Consider the following 16,310-nt stretch of genomic DNA (forward strand, 5'->3'; position numbering starts at 1 on the left):
AGAGCCCCGTCCCTGCCGGTCGCACACCCTGTCTCCAGAACACTGAAGCCGGTACCGGGGGGACGCCCGCGGCTCTCCCAGCGGCCAGACAAGTCAGCAGGCTTGTTTTCATCAGTTCACACACACTCCACTCGTGAATTTGAACCTTAAATCACACATTTGGGAAAAGTTATACTAAAGTCTCTCTCCACTCACTAGGCTGCCGTGTAAGTAAAACAACTTAGGGGATGAAACTATGAGAAAACTGCGACCTACCTAGTGGTTTCTGTACCTGTAACTCTCACACGGTAGGGTCACACCGCTCTGTTCACACATGGCCACGCTCGAGTTCGCAATGTGCCTGGCGGCCACTACAGAAGCCCGCCAGTCCCGTGGTCCTCTAGGAAGGACAGGCTCCTGTGGGCTCTCCCAGTTCCGGGTTCTTAAGGAGGCCCGTCAGAACGACGTGTGTTCCACAGACACGCGATGCTCACGTGCCCTCGGGCTGAGGATCACCTAGGTGCTGTGCTCTAGGCACACACGAGTTAAGATGGTCAAACTGAATCCCTTCGCCAATACTTCCTGACCATCGGGCCTGGGGCAGCCACCGAGTCACGTTCCACAAACGCAGCCCAGTGACGGCCTCGCACACAGTATCTACTCAATAAACCTGAGCTATTGCTAGACTCCCTGTCGGATGGCTGACCTGAATTTCTTGAATACAGTGAAGAGCAGCTATTCCAAGCTTGTTAATTCCATAACTATGACAACGAACCCAAACCTGCTTCTCTGACTCTATCTCAGGTTGTTCTACCCTTGACGTGTAAAGCAAAGCAGAACAAGTTCCCTTCCTGTTTCACGTAAGAAACTTAACCCATCCCCAGTGGCATTATGACAATCTCAACGTTAGCCATACCAATGAGAAAGAAAGGAAAGGCCATCATTCTACAATGATGAAACTACTAAAGAAGGGATGGTACGAAAAGGTTTGCATTTCAATAGAACTAGCTTTATTCTTTTTAAAAAAACAAAAGAAATGGTCTAAAAGCAAATGCAGATTTGTACCAAGGGATGGGCATGACTCGGCACTTACAAAGTTGCTGCTGTGTCATAAATGAAAACAGCGTGTTAGGGGAAAAGTAGTATTTCAGGTGCTGTCTGCTTGAGTAATCTGGAGGTGCGAGGTAACGGAGAGGGGGTGCCTGCCAAGCAATCGGCGTGAACAACACCACCAGAGCTGCTCCCAGAGACCTGAGTGGTGGCACCGGCGTCAGCTCACAGTCTTCCCGTTCTCCCCGTTTTCCATGATTTTCCTCTTCTTCTCGTCTGTTTTCTTCTTGAAGATGTTATTTCGGTAAAACTGAAGTTCTCTGATGCTTTCGCTAATGTCGTCCAGTGCCCTACAAGCAAACATATTGCACTGAACTGAAATGCCCCAGAACAGTGGCAATGACCCCTTTACAGAGCATAACTCGTATAAATAACTTCACAACAGGCACTGGTATAAATGCCACTATCTGACATCGAGAACTGGGACACTTCACCCCGGCCGGTGTGGCTCAGTTGGCTGGGCGTCCCCCCATGCACCAGAAGGCTGCCGGTTGGATCCCGGGCCAGGGCACACGCCCAGGTTGCAGGCTCAATTCCCGGTGGGGCTGTGCAGGAGGCAGCCGGCTGACTGATATTTCGCGCTCATGTCGATGGTTCTCTCTCCCCCCCTTCCTCCCTCCCTAGGTATCAATAAAAAAATGTTTAAAAAAGAAATTTAAAAAGGGAGAACTGGAACATTTCAGTAAAGCAAATATAAGTGCTTTTTTAAATTGTTTTACCAAAAAAAAATTTTTTTCTAATACATGAGATTTAAAGTTTCCCAAAACAGTTCCATAAGATGGTGAGGTATTCCACAGAAAGAAAGAATTCCAGAGTCAAGGAAGTTTAGGGAAAGCTAGATTAAACATTTCATTTCTTTTTTGAAGTCCTTCGCAAAGCATTTAATATACTAATGTGTACTGTGAACTGCCAAGAGGAGGTTGTACTATATACACAGTATTTCTAAAACTTAATGGGCCATATCTGTGGAAAAATTAACAGTTCAAGGAGCAGTCTGGGAAGCACTGAGCAATATTTAGTGACGTCCTTGCACAAAATATCCTGCCATCCTGGAACATAACCCGTGACTCAGCACAGCAAACATCAATTACCAGACACCACCTAACCATGAAAGAGGTCCAGCCCCCGCCCGTGACGGGCTGTGCGTAATCAGGGGCGGCTGCCTCCGAGCCGCTCCACCAGCTGCCGCTCATGGGCTGTCGTCTCGGATGTCAGGTAACCAAGATGACCAGACGGCGTGCGGGTGAGGCGCTGGGCTCGCAATGGCGGGCCAAGGGCCTCTTCTAGAGGCTGAGCTGCACCGGCTTTAGTGTAGGAGTTTTACAACGGGTGCTTCTGTGGTTAAGGTAACATTTTGCTTTCTTCCCAGGTCCTGGATATGTATGGTGGAGCTGAAACTATCAAAAATACCGCCTCTGGCTAAATCAAGGGACACAACATCCTACCCACAATACTGAAATCCAAAAAAGACCTGAAAACCCACAGTACTTTTCTAACCCATAATGTGGTAAAACCTGACCAATACTGAACTGAGGAAATGCCACTGAGTGTGATTATCTGTACATTTCACTGCAGAAATATCAATGTTTTTTATTATGGGGTGCTTCCTCAGCCTGTTATGGGTATTACATAATAATCACTAAAGCCTGAAAAATTCTGAAATCCAAAATACATCAAACCCCAATTATTTCAGACAAGATATTCTACCCATGTATTACTGTGCTATAGTCCATGCAAGTCCAATTTTAAAAAACTAATGTCAGACTCTTTAGAGCAGGGATTGGTCTTTTTATGTTTGCCTAAAACTGTCCCCAGCACATAGTGGGAGCACAGTAAATGGATGAACCAAATGCTGCCCTTGGGGGCCAGCTACTAATTCCCCCATCAAGTTTTATTTTCCTTCTGAAAGACAACAAAAATCAAAAAGTAAAAGAGGACACTAAATACATAAGATTTTTAAATTCCTTGTATACTTGTTCCTAAAGTTGCAAACATAAGAGAAACATTCTGAAAAACTAAAAAGTGTCAGAGTTACATTCACTGTAACACACAATGGTGCACAAAGTGTTCTAATTTTAAATGGCTACGAGTTTATATTCTTGGTTGGAAAAAAATTAATAATGCTCATTACCAGAAAAATTAGTTCTACATACCTACAAACTCGTTCATCTAAAAGTTTTAAAACTGCAGTGAAGACATAAAGCCCTACATACCTCAAAGGAACGCTAGAACCCTGACCAGAATTTCTGGCAGTCTTAGCAAGAGAAAGTCCTCTTTGTGCGAGTTGCCCTCTATTGCCCCCCAAGGAAAAGGGTGAGAAGACGTTATTTCGCGCAGTCAGGAACCCGGCAGGTCAGACTGCCAAGCACTGGAAGGACCCAAACTCACCTGTGCGAAGCAGCCTTCTTTGGTGCAAATTCATATTCTTCCGGGTACCAGCGTCTATACACAGCAAAAACGGAACTCTCAAAGGCAAGTGTCTCAAATATGCTGAGTAACTTTGTAAGCAACTTATTAACGGAAAAAGGCATTCGGGTTGCGACTATCAAGCTGCCTCCTTGCCTGGGCCTCTCTACCTTCCACCCTCTCCTCTCCCCGGGCTATGTATTCTCTTTGGGCAAGCTCAACCATGCCGAGGATTCCGCAGTCTGTCACTCCAGCCCAGCCCTCTCCTGGGTCTGTCACGGACATCCAACTGACCGCTGGGGACAGCACCTGAAAACCCATCAGACACTTCTAATTCAACTATATAAACCACACCCGCTGTCCTCAACACCTCCCTTCCATCTACCGAATCTCTCTGGCTTTCCTCTTTCCCTCTGAACAGTTCCACCATCCACCTAACTGCCCAAACTAGAAACACTAGAACCCTTCATCTCCCTTCCCTTTCCCTGCTTCCCACCCAAGCATTCAACGCCAGCCCCACGACTTCTCTCAAATACTTTACCCCACACCCTCTACCACCCAGCTGCCATCTCCCCAGCTCACTCCTCTCTCCAAGACGGTGCAGAGTCGCCTTTCTTATTCCCTACCTCTCTTCCTGCCACCTGCTAATAAGTATGATCTAATCCTATCACTCCTCTATTTATTTACACTTCTCAAAGGAAGCCCGCCCTACAAGATTCAGCCTCCTCAGCATGGCATACAAGCCCTTCCTAACTGGGCCTCGCCTCCCCCTTTTTCCAACCTCACGCTTTGCACCCCGGCACTAATGAACTATCTGCAATCCCTTGAACTTGTTTTGTGTCTATCTTCCTGCTCCCTCACATCTTTACACCTCTTCCCATTCTCCAGAATGCTCTCTTCTCACTTACTACGTGGAAAACTTCCACCCTTCTTTAAACCTCAACTTGAAAGTTACTTCCTCCGTGAACTTCTCCCAGTCCCCTCACGCCAGCACTCGGGTGCTCCTTCCCTCACGCCTTCAGCACTCTGTACGCACATTCCCGTTACAGGGTCGACACCTTTCCACCCATTGAAGTCTAAGCTCCTTAAGGGCTTTCCATCTATATGGTCCCAGCACGCAGGCCAACACATGGCCCAGAATGGGTGCTCAATAAATTTGCTGGGTTAATAAAATTCATATGGAAGATTTTTGACACTGTTCCCCCCAATTCTCACTAGTCCAGAATAAATTACGGCCCTGTCCAAGCAAGTATGTGATGAGGAAGTTATACGCCCACTTTGCGTCCAAATTCTACAGCTCTAGTCAATTGCTTTCCACAAATTCTCAATTAAAGCATGCTAAATGAGACAACTTAATGGTTCCTAAATATAGCCCTTACCTGCACAGTTCCTTAACAGTGCTCACATCAATTATTCTATAATGAAGATGTTTCATGAACTGGGGCATGTATTTGTCAAGAAACTTCTTATCTGCATGAACTGAATTTCCTAGAAAGACACGAAGTACACCGCAGCTATGTATCTCTAGTAGTATACAACAGGATATAAAAATTCTTAAACTACATATGTAACGGAGATAATTTTTTTAATTCAAACAAATCCTAAAAGCACCTCAGATGTGAGTGCGTCTGATTAGGTTACAAGTGCAGATTCTGAGTATATAGCTAGTCTAGTTCACAAATTTGTAAATGGTCTCTTTCTGGACAAAAAGATAAATCTATCATTCTACATACTTAAAACAATGCACAAATCTATCTGTTACTTTTTTATATCAACCAGACATGCAAATTTTCTCCCAATGTCACAAAATCCACACTAACACTAAAAATTTAACTTTTAATGAATCACATAAGTTGAAACCTTTATTTACATTCCAGTTTTAACAAACCATATCACTCATGTTCCCGTACAGTAATTTATATTAAAAACACTAAATTTTAAATGAGAACTGCAAAACAGACACCAGCTACATTGGCAAGGGGGAAAATTTATACAATATGTGCTCTAATATTTAATGTCAAAACTTTTTATGAATGTTTAAGAAAAACGTTAGTTACTATATCAATTTACACATACAAATTCAAATACATCTCCATAGAACATTAGCTTCCCTGACAAGGCAGTGCTTTCAAAAACCTAGAACTGGCTTGGTTTCTTTAAAAAGTCAATGTCACGAGGGGAAAAACACAGGTGGACCTTTTAGAATAAGAGACTAGAGACATAATAACCAAGTGAAATGCATGAGCCTTGATTAAACCCTGGTTCAAAAACAATTAAACCTTTAGAATGTGGACCAGATATCAGCTGAAGTTACTAAATTATTTTTAATTATCTTAATGTAATAATGCTATTGTGGTTACATAAGAAAATGTCCTTACTCGTAGGAAACGTCTGATGAAGTACCATGGTGCCTGCAATTTACTTTTGAATGACCAACAAAAAATAGAGAGGTCAAACAAACGTGACTTATGTGAGGTTAACAATCACTAAATCCAACTTTTCTGTACATTTAAAAATTCTCCATAATAAAAATACGGGGGAAATGTTTATTGAGTTAGTCTGAGTACCCCAGACCTCATATCAGGTTTCAGGGCATTTTCCCATTATTCATGTATAAATTATACACAAAAGAAAGATGTATAATCCAAATCAGGGCAAGAGGCCTGGCTGGCGTGGCTCAGTGGTTGAGTGACCTATGAACCAGGAGGTCACAGTTCAATTCCCGCCAGGCACACGCCTGGGTTGTGGGCTCCATACCCCTGGATCCCCAGTAGGGGGCGTGCCGGAGGCAGCCAATCAATGACTCTCATCACTGATGTTTCTCTCTCTCCCCCTCTCCTCCTCTCTCTAAAATCAATAAAACATATTTTTTTTAAAAAATCAGGGTGAGTGGAAGACATGATGGTCTTGGCTGATCTTTCTGGAACTGCAGTCTCTAAACCACTAAAATAGATGACTACCTACAAGGCACACATAGGGTTGAATTTTACCTGCAAGTGGACAGAGCCCCGGAGGAGTCTGCTGTCGTACAAAGGACAGAAATTCATATTCTGCCTGCTGCAGTGTCATTGTACTCTCCTTCACTGCTTTGGTTAGACCAGACTGCAAGAGAAAATCCCCAGCACCCACCAGAAACACATGAAGTCAGTTTTCAAAGGCATCAAAAATGAAACTTTACTTCTAAAATGAGCAAATATTTAGGCCATTTACAGAGCCCCAGTTTAAACTGAAACTGCCATCTTTGCACAGATTTTTTTTCTTAAGAATCCAAGTCAAATAAGCTCTGTTCCCGATTGTTAATAGCATTTCCAGTCAAAAGAGGTGGTACTTGAAGTCCAAGGATATAACCTCTGGGGAGAAACAGCTATTAACAGGAGAGCAGCTTTCCCACTTGTCTGAAAGTTGGTGTCTAACCTTATCCAAAAGACTGATCTGAGCAACACTTGACCATCCACAACGCGGGGGCGACAGACTGAATGCAGGAGAGGAAAAAGGAGGCCCTCCAGGAGATGATCTCGAAAGGTCCCAGAGATGAAAAATAAACACAAAAGCAGCTTCCCAGGCTCGCCAAGCAATCTTCCGCTACCCCGTTTTAAAATACCATCCAACAATGGTATAGGATTCAGACGCGGGTACTCATGCCCAGGGCGGGAATCCTGTCATTTGGTAGTGTTACCTTCCCATGATGTTCCTTGCACCAATCTGACATGCTGTCCAGGAGCTCATCCGGCTGTTTTATGATCAGGTTAGGGCCCTGCAGGTGGGAGAAGCCATTAGTCATCCAGAATCAACAGGGATCACCTTGGTTTCTGAGGTCAAGTTTAAGCTGCTTTAAGGATTAAATAGACATACCAGAGAAAGTAAGAGGTGAGGGCACTTGATTAACTCAAAAAGTGGTCCTCATTCATTCTAGCACTGTTTCTAACAGCAAAATAGAATAAATGGGCACACACACATACACACACCATTGAAAACTAAAAAGCTTATTAGGAGAAGAAATAGGTATCAAGGGTCGGCAAACTATAGCCCAGCCTGTGGCTTTTTCTGCTTTACTGCCAGCAAGCGAAGAATGTTTACATTGGTACAGAGTTGTAAAACAAACAAATGTACAACAGGTATGCGGCACTGCAAGCCTAAAATATTTACTAATTGGTCTTTTTAAGAAAAGTTTGCTGACCCAATTATGAGTTCATTTTGAAGTGTCTATATTGCCAACTGAAAAAATCAAATTGCAGACCAGTACATATATATATATTTCACCTACATTTGCTCAAATATACATATGCGCATTAATATATGCATATGAAATACCAAGAAAATATATAAAGTCAGGGGAGCATTATGGGGCAGAAGAACACGGTGAAAAACCAATCGCTTACTACATATATCTTTTGGATAAAATTACACTGTTTAACTGTGTTTTCATATTAAAAAATTAAAAAGGTAATTTGGTGACAACTGAAAAATAAAAGTGGCCTTTGAATTCTCAGCTCCATTTCATAGAACATTCAACTGTGAGTCTCCTGGATGAGTCCCAGCAGTAACAGAAGCCCAGCTCTGTGGCACTACAGCAAGTCACCTTCGGCTCAGTTTCTTCTGTACAATGGATATAAACTGCCCCCTCCCATCAAAAGGACGTTTTATTAACGTCCTATAAGAAATTATAGATATGAAAGTTCTTTGAACTCTCTAAAAGAACAGTACTGTAAATCCCAGGTATTATTACTACTAAGGTGGTAAAAGCATTTTGCAGTCACTGAAACAAATGGCTAAAATTTTACTAAAAGATGCCTAGAACAAAAAAGAAGTTTTAACCTAACAAGAAAACTGGGAATGGCAATCTCCACGAAGCAGCAAAAAATTTGCTGATATATTTTTTAAAAAACCAAACCTCATATTGTAAAATACGGCTCTAACCCTAGCCAGTTTTGCTCAGTGGTCAGATCATCAGCCCGCCGGACTGACGGGTCCCAGGTCCGATTCCGGCCAAGGGCACAAACCTCAGTTGCAGGCTCGATCCCGGGCCCTGATGGGGGCTCGTGCGGCAGGCAACCAATCGATGTCTCTTTCACATCAATGATTCTCTCTCCCTCTCCTCCCTTCTCTCTCTCCCCCTTCCGTTCTCTCTGAAAAGCAATGGAAAAAATATCCTCAAACAAGGATTAAAGAAAACAAACAAACGGCTCTAGCAAACTGATGAAAAAGTTAACTACTGTCAATCTAAGGCTAACTTAGTCTAGATCCCAGTAAGCCACCCCCACAGAAAAATTTTTGGAGTGTGATGTTTGTTCTCACCAGCATAAAACATTTTCCCTCAAACCCATAGACAAAAATGAAACCTATTTTCCACAGAGCTGATGCTGAAGTGCCCACAGCCCCTAAGCATTCTTTAGCACCCTTACCCTCATCTGACTCAGTCTGTTTACAAATGTCACACATCCACAGCTGGGGAGCAGAGCCAAATTTCCTCCAGGGTACACATCCTAACTGGTCCATTAAAATGTCTCTATTTCCCATGACATCAACGGTCTAAGGAAAAACCTCCTCGTCAGCCAAGGGTAAGCAGGGCTGGTAAACACAGACACTTCTCTTCACTATTCATCTCTAGTAAATTCCAAGTGACAGGATAAAACAGCCAAACCTAAAACTCAGGGCTTTGTTTATTTATTTAAATAAGTCTGTTTATTTAAAGCAGTTGTTTTTTTTAAAGCTAGTTGTTACAATGACAAATACAGTCTACTGATTCTCCTCCAGCTGATCTATCAGGAGGTACTCCAGGACACATGCCCAGGGCTCCACGACAGAGTAATTCCTCTATAAATGCCCTCTCCCCTCTCTTACCTCCCCAAGAAAGTCAGTCTTAAGTATAGGTTTATGAAATTTATCCAGTGCCAGTAACACATCAATCGTACCCTCTGGGAACTTATTTTAACAAGACTGTCTTTCCCACAAATACACCTACTACGTTCCTACCTTAGTTTCCCACTGCCTCTGACCACAGCTGACGATTTGAACACTGTTCTTCCAGGCCAGGGGTTTCATCCCTACCAATCAGGTGCCGTCACACAATTAAATGTTTCATGAGTGGCCCAAAGACAACAGGTGTGTTTTATTTGTTTTGTTTAATGTTTTAGTTAAAAGCAGCATGTTAAAACTTTAATCATGCCTAGTGTCAACAAGAAAGATTTTCTGATTCTGCATCAACAGATTTTCTAAAATCTTAATACAGATCTAGAAAAATCACATCCTAGTTGAAAAGGCAAAACCTGCATATATGGAGTCAAGTTAAATTTAAGGTTATGATAGAAAGATGTCATCTTTGGCATGAGTCGCCAATCCTGATGGGACTGTACAGCTGGTTGTCTTACTGGTTAGGGGCACTTTACTCAGCCTGCCTGGGTTAAACCCCTGGCTCCTGCAATAACTAGTCAGGCGGCTTTGGGTAAATTACCCAACATCTCTGCGCCCATATGTCCTCCTCTATAAAATGAGTGTAACAGTACCTACCTTATGGCCGTCGTTAGGATTAAGAGTGAATTCATGTAAAGCACTCAGAGCTGTGCCTGGCACACAGTAGGTGCTCAGTAAATGATAACATTTCTGTTTCCGTAATTTGGGGCATAGCTTATTGAAAAATAACTAGGCTGTGAAATGAATTACTTTGGTTCTAGTACCAACCCTACCACGCATGACCTAGCACATTACTTTGTACCTTAATCTTATTTTTTTAAACAAAGAGATAGGGAAAAACAATCTCTGGACCCCCAATACACTCTCAACAGTACAGGTTATTACAGGGCATCTCGTACTTCAGCCAAAATGTTGAGATCAGAGTCGGTTATCAGACAGGCCATCTCAATAATCTGGTCCTTCTCAATGTCCAATCCTGTCATCTGTAATAAAAAATAAATATATAATACACACAAAACCATCTTTCTGGCCTATTTTACCCAAGTTTATTTAACAGGAATTCCCTTAAGCAAATTCAATTCCTATCCCACAGTAAAGACAGAAGAGATAATAATGCTCCTTGGGCAAGCCCTCAAAGCATTAAACATTAGTCATTTACTCCATAAACACTCGCCGAGAGCCTGCGGCAGGTCAGGCAGCCTGGCCCTGGGGCAGACGCAGACCGCGCCGGGCGCGGGAGCTCGCGTTTGGGAAGAGAGATAACTAGTATCGCCGCGTCTCTGCGAGTTCACAAAGTTTTCACGCTGCTGACACCACCTGACCTCCACCGCAATCCAACGCAGAAAGTACCGGCATCACCCCCATTCCAGACACGAGCGAGGGCACTGAGGCGGGGGGGGGGGTCCCCGGCGGGGCGTGGGAACCCGACGGCAGCAGCGGCCCGGCGCGCGGCGCCCCCGCCTCAGTTTCCTGGTCTGTGGCTCGGAGGGTAAGGCTGAGTCATGTCCGGAGCCGGTGCCGCTCCAGCACCCAGCGTCCTGCCGGCTGGGGTGCCCCCGCACCCCTAACTCAAAGGGACCGGAGAGGCAGGAGGTCCCTATCCGGGCGGCGCCGGGAGGCGGGGGGCAGCCATATGGTGGCGCCTCCTTTTTGAAGGGACCCCAGAGTCCAGCGGGGCCCCCAGCACCCGCAGAACCCCTGCCCCAGCCGTGCCCCGCGCCGCCCGCGCCCGGGAGGCGCTCACCCGCCACGTCCCGCCGCAGACCCCGCTCCCGGAGGGGCGCACCCCGGCGCCCCACGCACCTCGCCGCCTCCCCTCACCCCACCGACCGACGCACCTCCAGGTCCACCCAGACCATCCGCTGGGCCATGCTCTCCCCGGCCGCCATGGCTGCGCCGCCTTCGAGGACACCCCGCGCCCCGAACTGCCCGCGGCCCCCACCCACACCTCGCAACAGCCCGGCGCGCAGGGAGCCGCCTAGCATCACCCGGCACGAGCCGCGGCCCCGCCGAGCCGGCGCTGGCGCAGGCGCGATGGTCGCTAAACGTCGCAAACCCGCGGGGAGGCGCAGGAGCCCGAACCACAAGTCCCAGCAGGCAGCGCGCCGGCTCGCGCTGGGCAGCCCGGCTTAACTGCCGAATAGGACGACGGGACTTAGAGTCTCGCCGGTGACCGCGACCGGTTGCTCCGCCCCGTTGCTCCGCCCCCGCCACGTGTTTTCGGATGTTATTGGACGCGCTTGTTTTTCCGAACTAAGTTTATTCCTTTCAAAGAGTCATTTCCTGAGTTTAGATTAGTTGTATACTGCGTCGTTGTTAAACTACTTCCTTACTTTGTTTGGCCAAAAAAGACCCGGTTACCTATTTTGGAGTTTTTTGTTTGTTTTTTTTAACTCTATCTTTGCTTTTCACCGCGGGCGCCGAGCCCCACCCGCCCCGCGGGTCACTACCTGCCGCCCCTCCGCACACTGGCACCGTCCGTCGGTGCGCGCTGGGTGCTGAAGCCCGTCCTCGCGTTGGCAGAGGCTGGTCCTTGGTCCTCGGGGAGGGGTGGCGTCTGTCTCGGTCCAGCTGCTGGGTGTCGGTGGTCAAGCCTCCTACTCCACCCTTAGTTCTCCAAGTTAAATCTAGTCCTTGTATAACGAATCCAGGCGGCAAATTAAATTTTAATGGACTAAAAAGAGCTGAGTCTGCTCTGTAATCTGCTTTGATTTTGTTTTCTTTCTTAAAAAGAGACAGAGATGGAGGGGAGGGAGAGAAAAACATCATTGCCTTAGGCGCCGGACTGCCAGGGAGCCCGCAGCCTCGGCCTGTTGGGAGGATGCTCTAGCCGGCTGAGCTACCAGGGCCGCGGCTGCTTTGGTTTTAATGAAAATGTATTTAACCCATCATTTCCCCAGGTAAAGACGGCCACCAACAGGACCTTTCAAGTCTCTTAAATCTTGGTTATTCAGTAACAAATTTCTTTGCAGAGTGCAACTTGTCACAGCATTGGTTTCACCCTGGAATTAATATGCTCTATATATTTTTCTGAAAGTCTTACTGCCACTAATTACAGAGCTTGTGATCCGTCGTCTAGTCCTTTCTGCCCGGCGAGCTGGTTTTGTGAGAGAGAAACTTTGTTGCCTCATCAGGCTAAGGACGGCGCGCGTTTCACCTTCACCTCCCTTGCTGCCCGACGCGCCACCAGCCCCGGCGCCGAGAAACCCCTCTGAAGGGTCACCGAATTGCGCGCACAGATTGTGTACACACAGTGCGGAGACTTTCATTATGCAGGATGTGGATATATTGTAGCCGCATTGCCCGATGAGTCACATTGTTCTGCTATAGCTTCTTACTCATTTGTAGCCTACTTTATACGAAAAAGGCTACATTTCTGTCTTAGGTTTTTTCTTAGTTTTGAACTTCGCCCATAGAAAGTAGATTCAGTTGAAGTATATAACCTTTTATCAATTGGGCTTTTCATCACCCTCCTAAAGTATTACTATTTCTTTAAATTTCCAAAGAACTTTTGTTTTCAAAGTTACTACTGGAACATTGGCCAGTTTTATTACAAATTACAACATGCTATTTACATTTAAGAATTTATATCCTGAAAATTTATTATCAGCCGTGGCCGGTGTGGGTCAGTTGGTCGGAGCTTAGTCCTGTATACCAGAAGGTTGTGGGTTTGATCCCTGATCAGGGCTCATGTGGATTGATGTTTCTCTGTCACATTGATGTTTCTCTTCTTTCCTCTCTCTCTCTCAAGTCAATAAAAGCATATCCTCAAATGAGGATTTTTTAAAAATTTATTGGGAGCCCAAGTCCTTCTGATCGAGATCCTCCCCCCAAAAATGCATTATCATAATTTTAAAATATTGGATAGTCAAAATTATTTTTATAGTGAAAGTAGATTATTATGAAAACTGAAGTTTCAAAAATGTCCACACATTTTAGGTGAATGGCGGTATAATGTAAGATTTACAGCTTACTGGTTTTTGTATGTAATATCATTAGATCCGTAATCTTAAAGATTAATGTCCTAAAGCAGAACAAGGTATGCACCAGATTAACAAATCAAAACCATGTAAATAAGAGAGAGGACAGAGTCAAGAAAGTGGAGCCCTAGAATCTGAAAGCAGCTTGTCGCACAGTGGACTCAGTCATTTCTTTCCCTTTTCCTTAACAGTTTATCTCAAAGCTACACCACCCTAAGAAACTTTGTTTTTCTCAAATCTGTTGTGAACCTTTAAAAACTGCTTTTGTTAATTAACATCAAGGGTATAGGACCAAGAATTCTTGCCCTTTAAAATCACAGACAATGAGAAACGTTGACATTTGATGTTCTTTGTGATAATAGAATATCTTTTAAAAAATCTGAGCCATTTAGGTCACTGTGACACAAGAGAAGCTGCCTGTTTCCAACCCAGGGGCAGAGATTCAGATAAAAGGTCTTCAGCCAGCATTCCTCATTTATCTTAACTTTGTATTTTCTAGGGAAACAAGGCCCTGAGTCAGCTTCTTGCACTGCTGGTAGTCAGACTATAATGTTTCTAACAGAATCTATGACAATGTTTCTAACAGGATAGGGCCAAGGCCACACAAATCCTCCCTAATAATAAGAGATCACTAGATCTTTTTTTTTTTACATTTATTTTACTTTCAGTTTTTAATTGTCGCAAAATATACATAATATAAAATTTCCCATTTTAACCATTTTTAAATGTGCAGTTTAGTGGCATTAAGTACATTCATATTGTTGTGCATCCAGAACCTTATCTTCCCAAACTGAAACCCCATCCCCATTAAATACTAGTTCCCCATTTCCACCCAGCTGCTGTCTACCAACATTCTCTCTGTCCCTATTAATTTGACTACACAGGGTACCTCATATAAGTGAAACCATACAGTATTGGTCCTTTTGTGGTCTGGCTTATTTTACTTATCTTAATGTCCTCGAACTCATCCAAGTTGTAGCAGGTGTCAGAATTTCCTTCATTTTCATGGCTAAATAATATTTCATTGTATGTATGCAAATACCATACCTTGTTTATCCATTCATCAGTGGATGGATACTTGGGTTGCTTCTGCCCTTTGGTTATGGTGAATATTTACACGGATTCTAATTTTATTTTTTTATTGCTGCTTTCTTACCGGGACTTCCCCAGCGCCGCTTTGTTCCTCCCACCCCTTGAAGAAAGATTACTGTGACGATCAATCCAGAGGTGATCTCAGTCCCCTTAATTCTTCCTTAGAATCATCCTAAACCCTATTTCTTCCATTGATTTTTAGAGAGTGTGAAAGAAAGGGGGGGGAGGGAGGGAGGGAGGGAGGGAGGGAGGGAGGGAAACACTGACCTGAGAGAGACACATCGATTGGTTGCCTCCCACAGGAGCCTCAACTGGGGCCAGGGATTGAACCTGCAACCCAGGTACGTGCCCTTGACTAGGAATCGAACCCACGACCCTTCAGGCTAATGCTCTAACCACTGAACCACACGGGCCAGAGCATCCTAAACCCTATTTTTTTAAAAAATCCTTCTCTACTTCTCCTTAGGAGAGGTCTCCGGTGCCTCGTGTTAACTGTCACAGGGCTGGTAAACCTAATATTGTTACCGTTATGTTCCTAACGAGTTGTATCTGATATGCTCTATCACATTCCTACTAAACTCGACTTTAATTTCCAGAATACGTTTATTTTTATACTTTTATCGCACGAGCACAGAGCCATGCGGTAGTGGTAATAGCGCTGGTTGGTAGTCGCCACAGTAATGACACTACCTCACGACCGTAAACTGTCCCACAGGTTATAACGCATTTTCAAGCAGGCAGGAGGAACTCACGGAGATCTACTCATTGATGATAATGTCTCTTCTTTTCCTCCTGCGTGGAACTTTCTCTTGAGAATGTTGACATCTGGTTTACTCCAATACCTGATAACTGCTGTTTACATCCTTATAATGCTCTGGGGAGGAGTAAAAGATGACAAATCTCTTGCCTTCACCCTATATCACTAAAAAATGCGAGGTAAAAACATAAACCAAACATAATCTTCCAAATGCACCTTGTTCAAAACAGACATCCTAAAGGTTTTCATGAAATTTGAATGGCATTTTATCTCAGTTCAGTTCAATAAACACAGAATACTTAGCTGTATCAAACACCTTGCTAGAATGCCAAAGTGAAAATACATTTACTAAGCTGATACTACACCACACGCTGTAGGCATTTAAGATATTAATGGTTCATTTTGGGTCTAGAGTTGTTTCTTTAGCAGATAAGGCAATAGCTTTAATTTTTCCATCTGTGAAATGGCTTGTAAGATGATTAAATAGAAACATGTAGAACATCTAATTTGTTACATAGTAGGTGCTCATGTACTTCTGTAAGCAAATCAGGGGATAGGTAATTTAATACAAAGAGATGGTGCCAATGCTTTAAAGAATTATAGAGCTCCATGGGAACACAGTGGGAAAGGATTCATTTTGACTAGAGATACAGGAGAACAGAGATTGAGTTAAATCCTGAAAGAAGAGAACTTTGACAACACACATTATGGGTAAGAATATCCCAGATGGAATATCTTGGACCTAAGCAACGGGGATGATTAGGCTTTAACGTAAAAGAGAAATCCAGTGGAGAGAACAAACTGCGGGAAGACCAGGTGAGGGTGGATGAGTTCAGTTTTGAAAAGGTCGAAGTTGTGCGTTAAGAGAGGTGACTCCGTAGAGATGTCCTGCAGGCAGCTAGGAAGAGGGCGGGGCTAGAGACCTTAATTTGGAACTCATATACATAGGACAGCTGAAGTTATGGGACAGCGAGCTTGCAAGGTGTCTAAACAATATAGCCACAGGCCCATGACAACCTTGAGAATTTTATTTTTTGCAAATTTTTAAATCTAAGAAGCAGAGAAGATGCTCAGCT

The 16,310-nt window shown here is 44.3% G+C and overlaps 1 protein-coding gene across 2 annotated transcripts; it reads right to left on the reverse strand.

Annotated features, from left to right (window-relative positions):
- Nucleotides 1-963: 963 nt before the first annotated feature.
- REXO2 (RNA exonuclease 2) lies at nucleotides 964-11,390 on the reverse strand. Of its 2 annotated transcripts, none has more exons than XM_087821526.1 (7): nucleotides 11,244-11,390; nucleotides 10,305-10,388; nucleotides 7,172-7,249; nucleotides 6,486-6,597; nucleotides 4,875-4,983; nucleotides 3,478-3,531; nucleotides 964-1,379 (listed from the first exon to the last, which is right to left on the reverse strand). In XM_087821526.1, the coding sequence occupies exons 1-7, from the start codon at nucleotides 11,388-11,390 to the stop codon at nucleotides 1,250-1,252; spliced, it is 714 nt and encodes a 237-aa protein (XP_087677652.1). In that variant the 3' UTR covers nucleotides 964-1,249. The 2 variants fall into 2 exon arrangements, with proteins under 2 accessions (XP_087677652.1, XP_016064432.1); XM_016208946.2 differs by lacking the exon at nucleotides 11,244-11,390 and adding an exon at nucleotides 10,756-10,788 and having other exon boundaries at nucleotides 965-1,379.
- Nucleotides 11,391-16,310: the final 4,920 nt, after the last annotated feature.

Source organism: Miniopterus natalensis, chromosome 11 (genome assembly GCF_054644295.1).
Source record: "Miniopterus natalensis isolate mMinNat1 chromosome 11, mMinNat1.hap1, whole genome shotgun sequence".
NCBI classification, from domain to species: Eukaryota; Metazoa; Chordata; class Mammalia; order Chiroptera; family Miniopteridae; genus Miniopterus; species Miniopterus natalensis.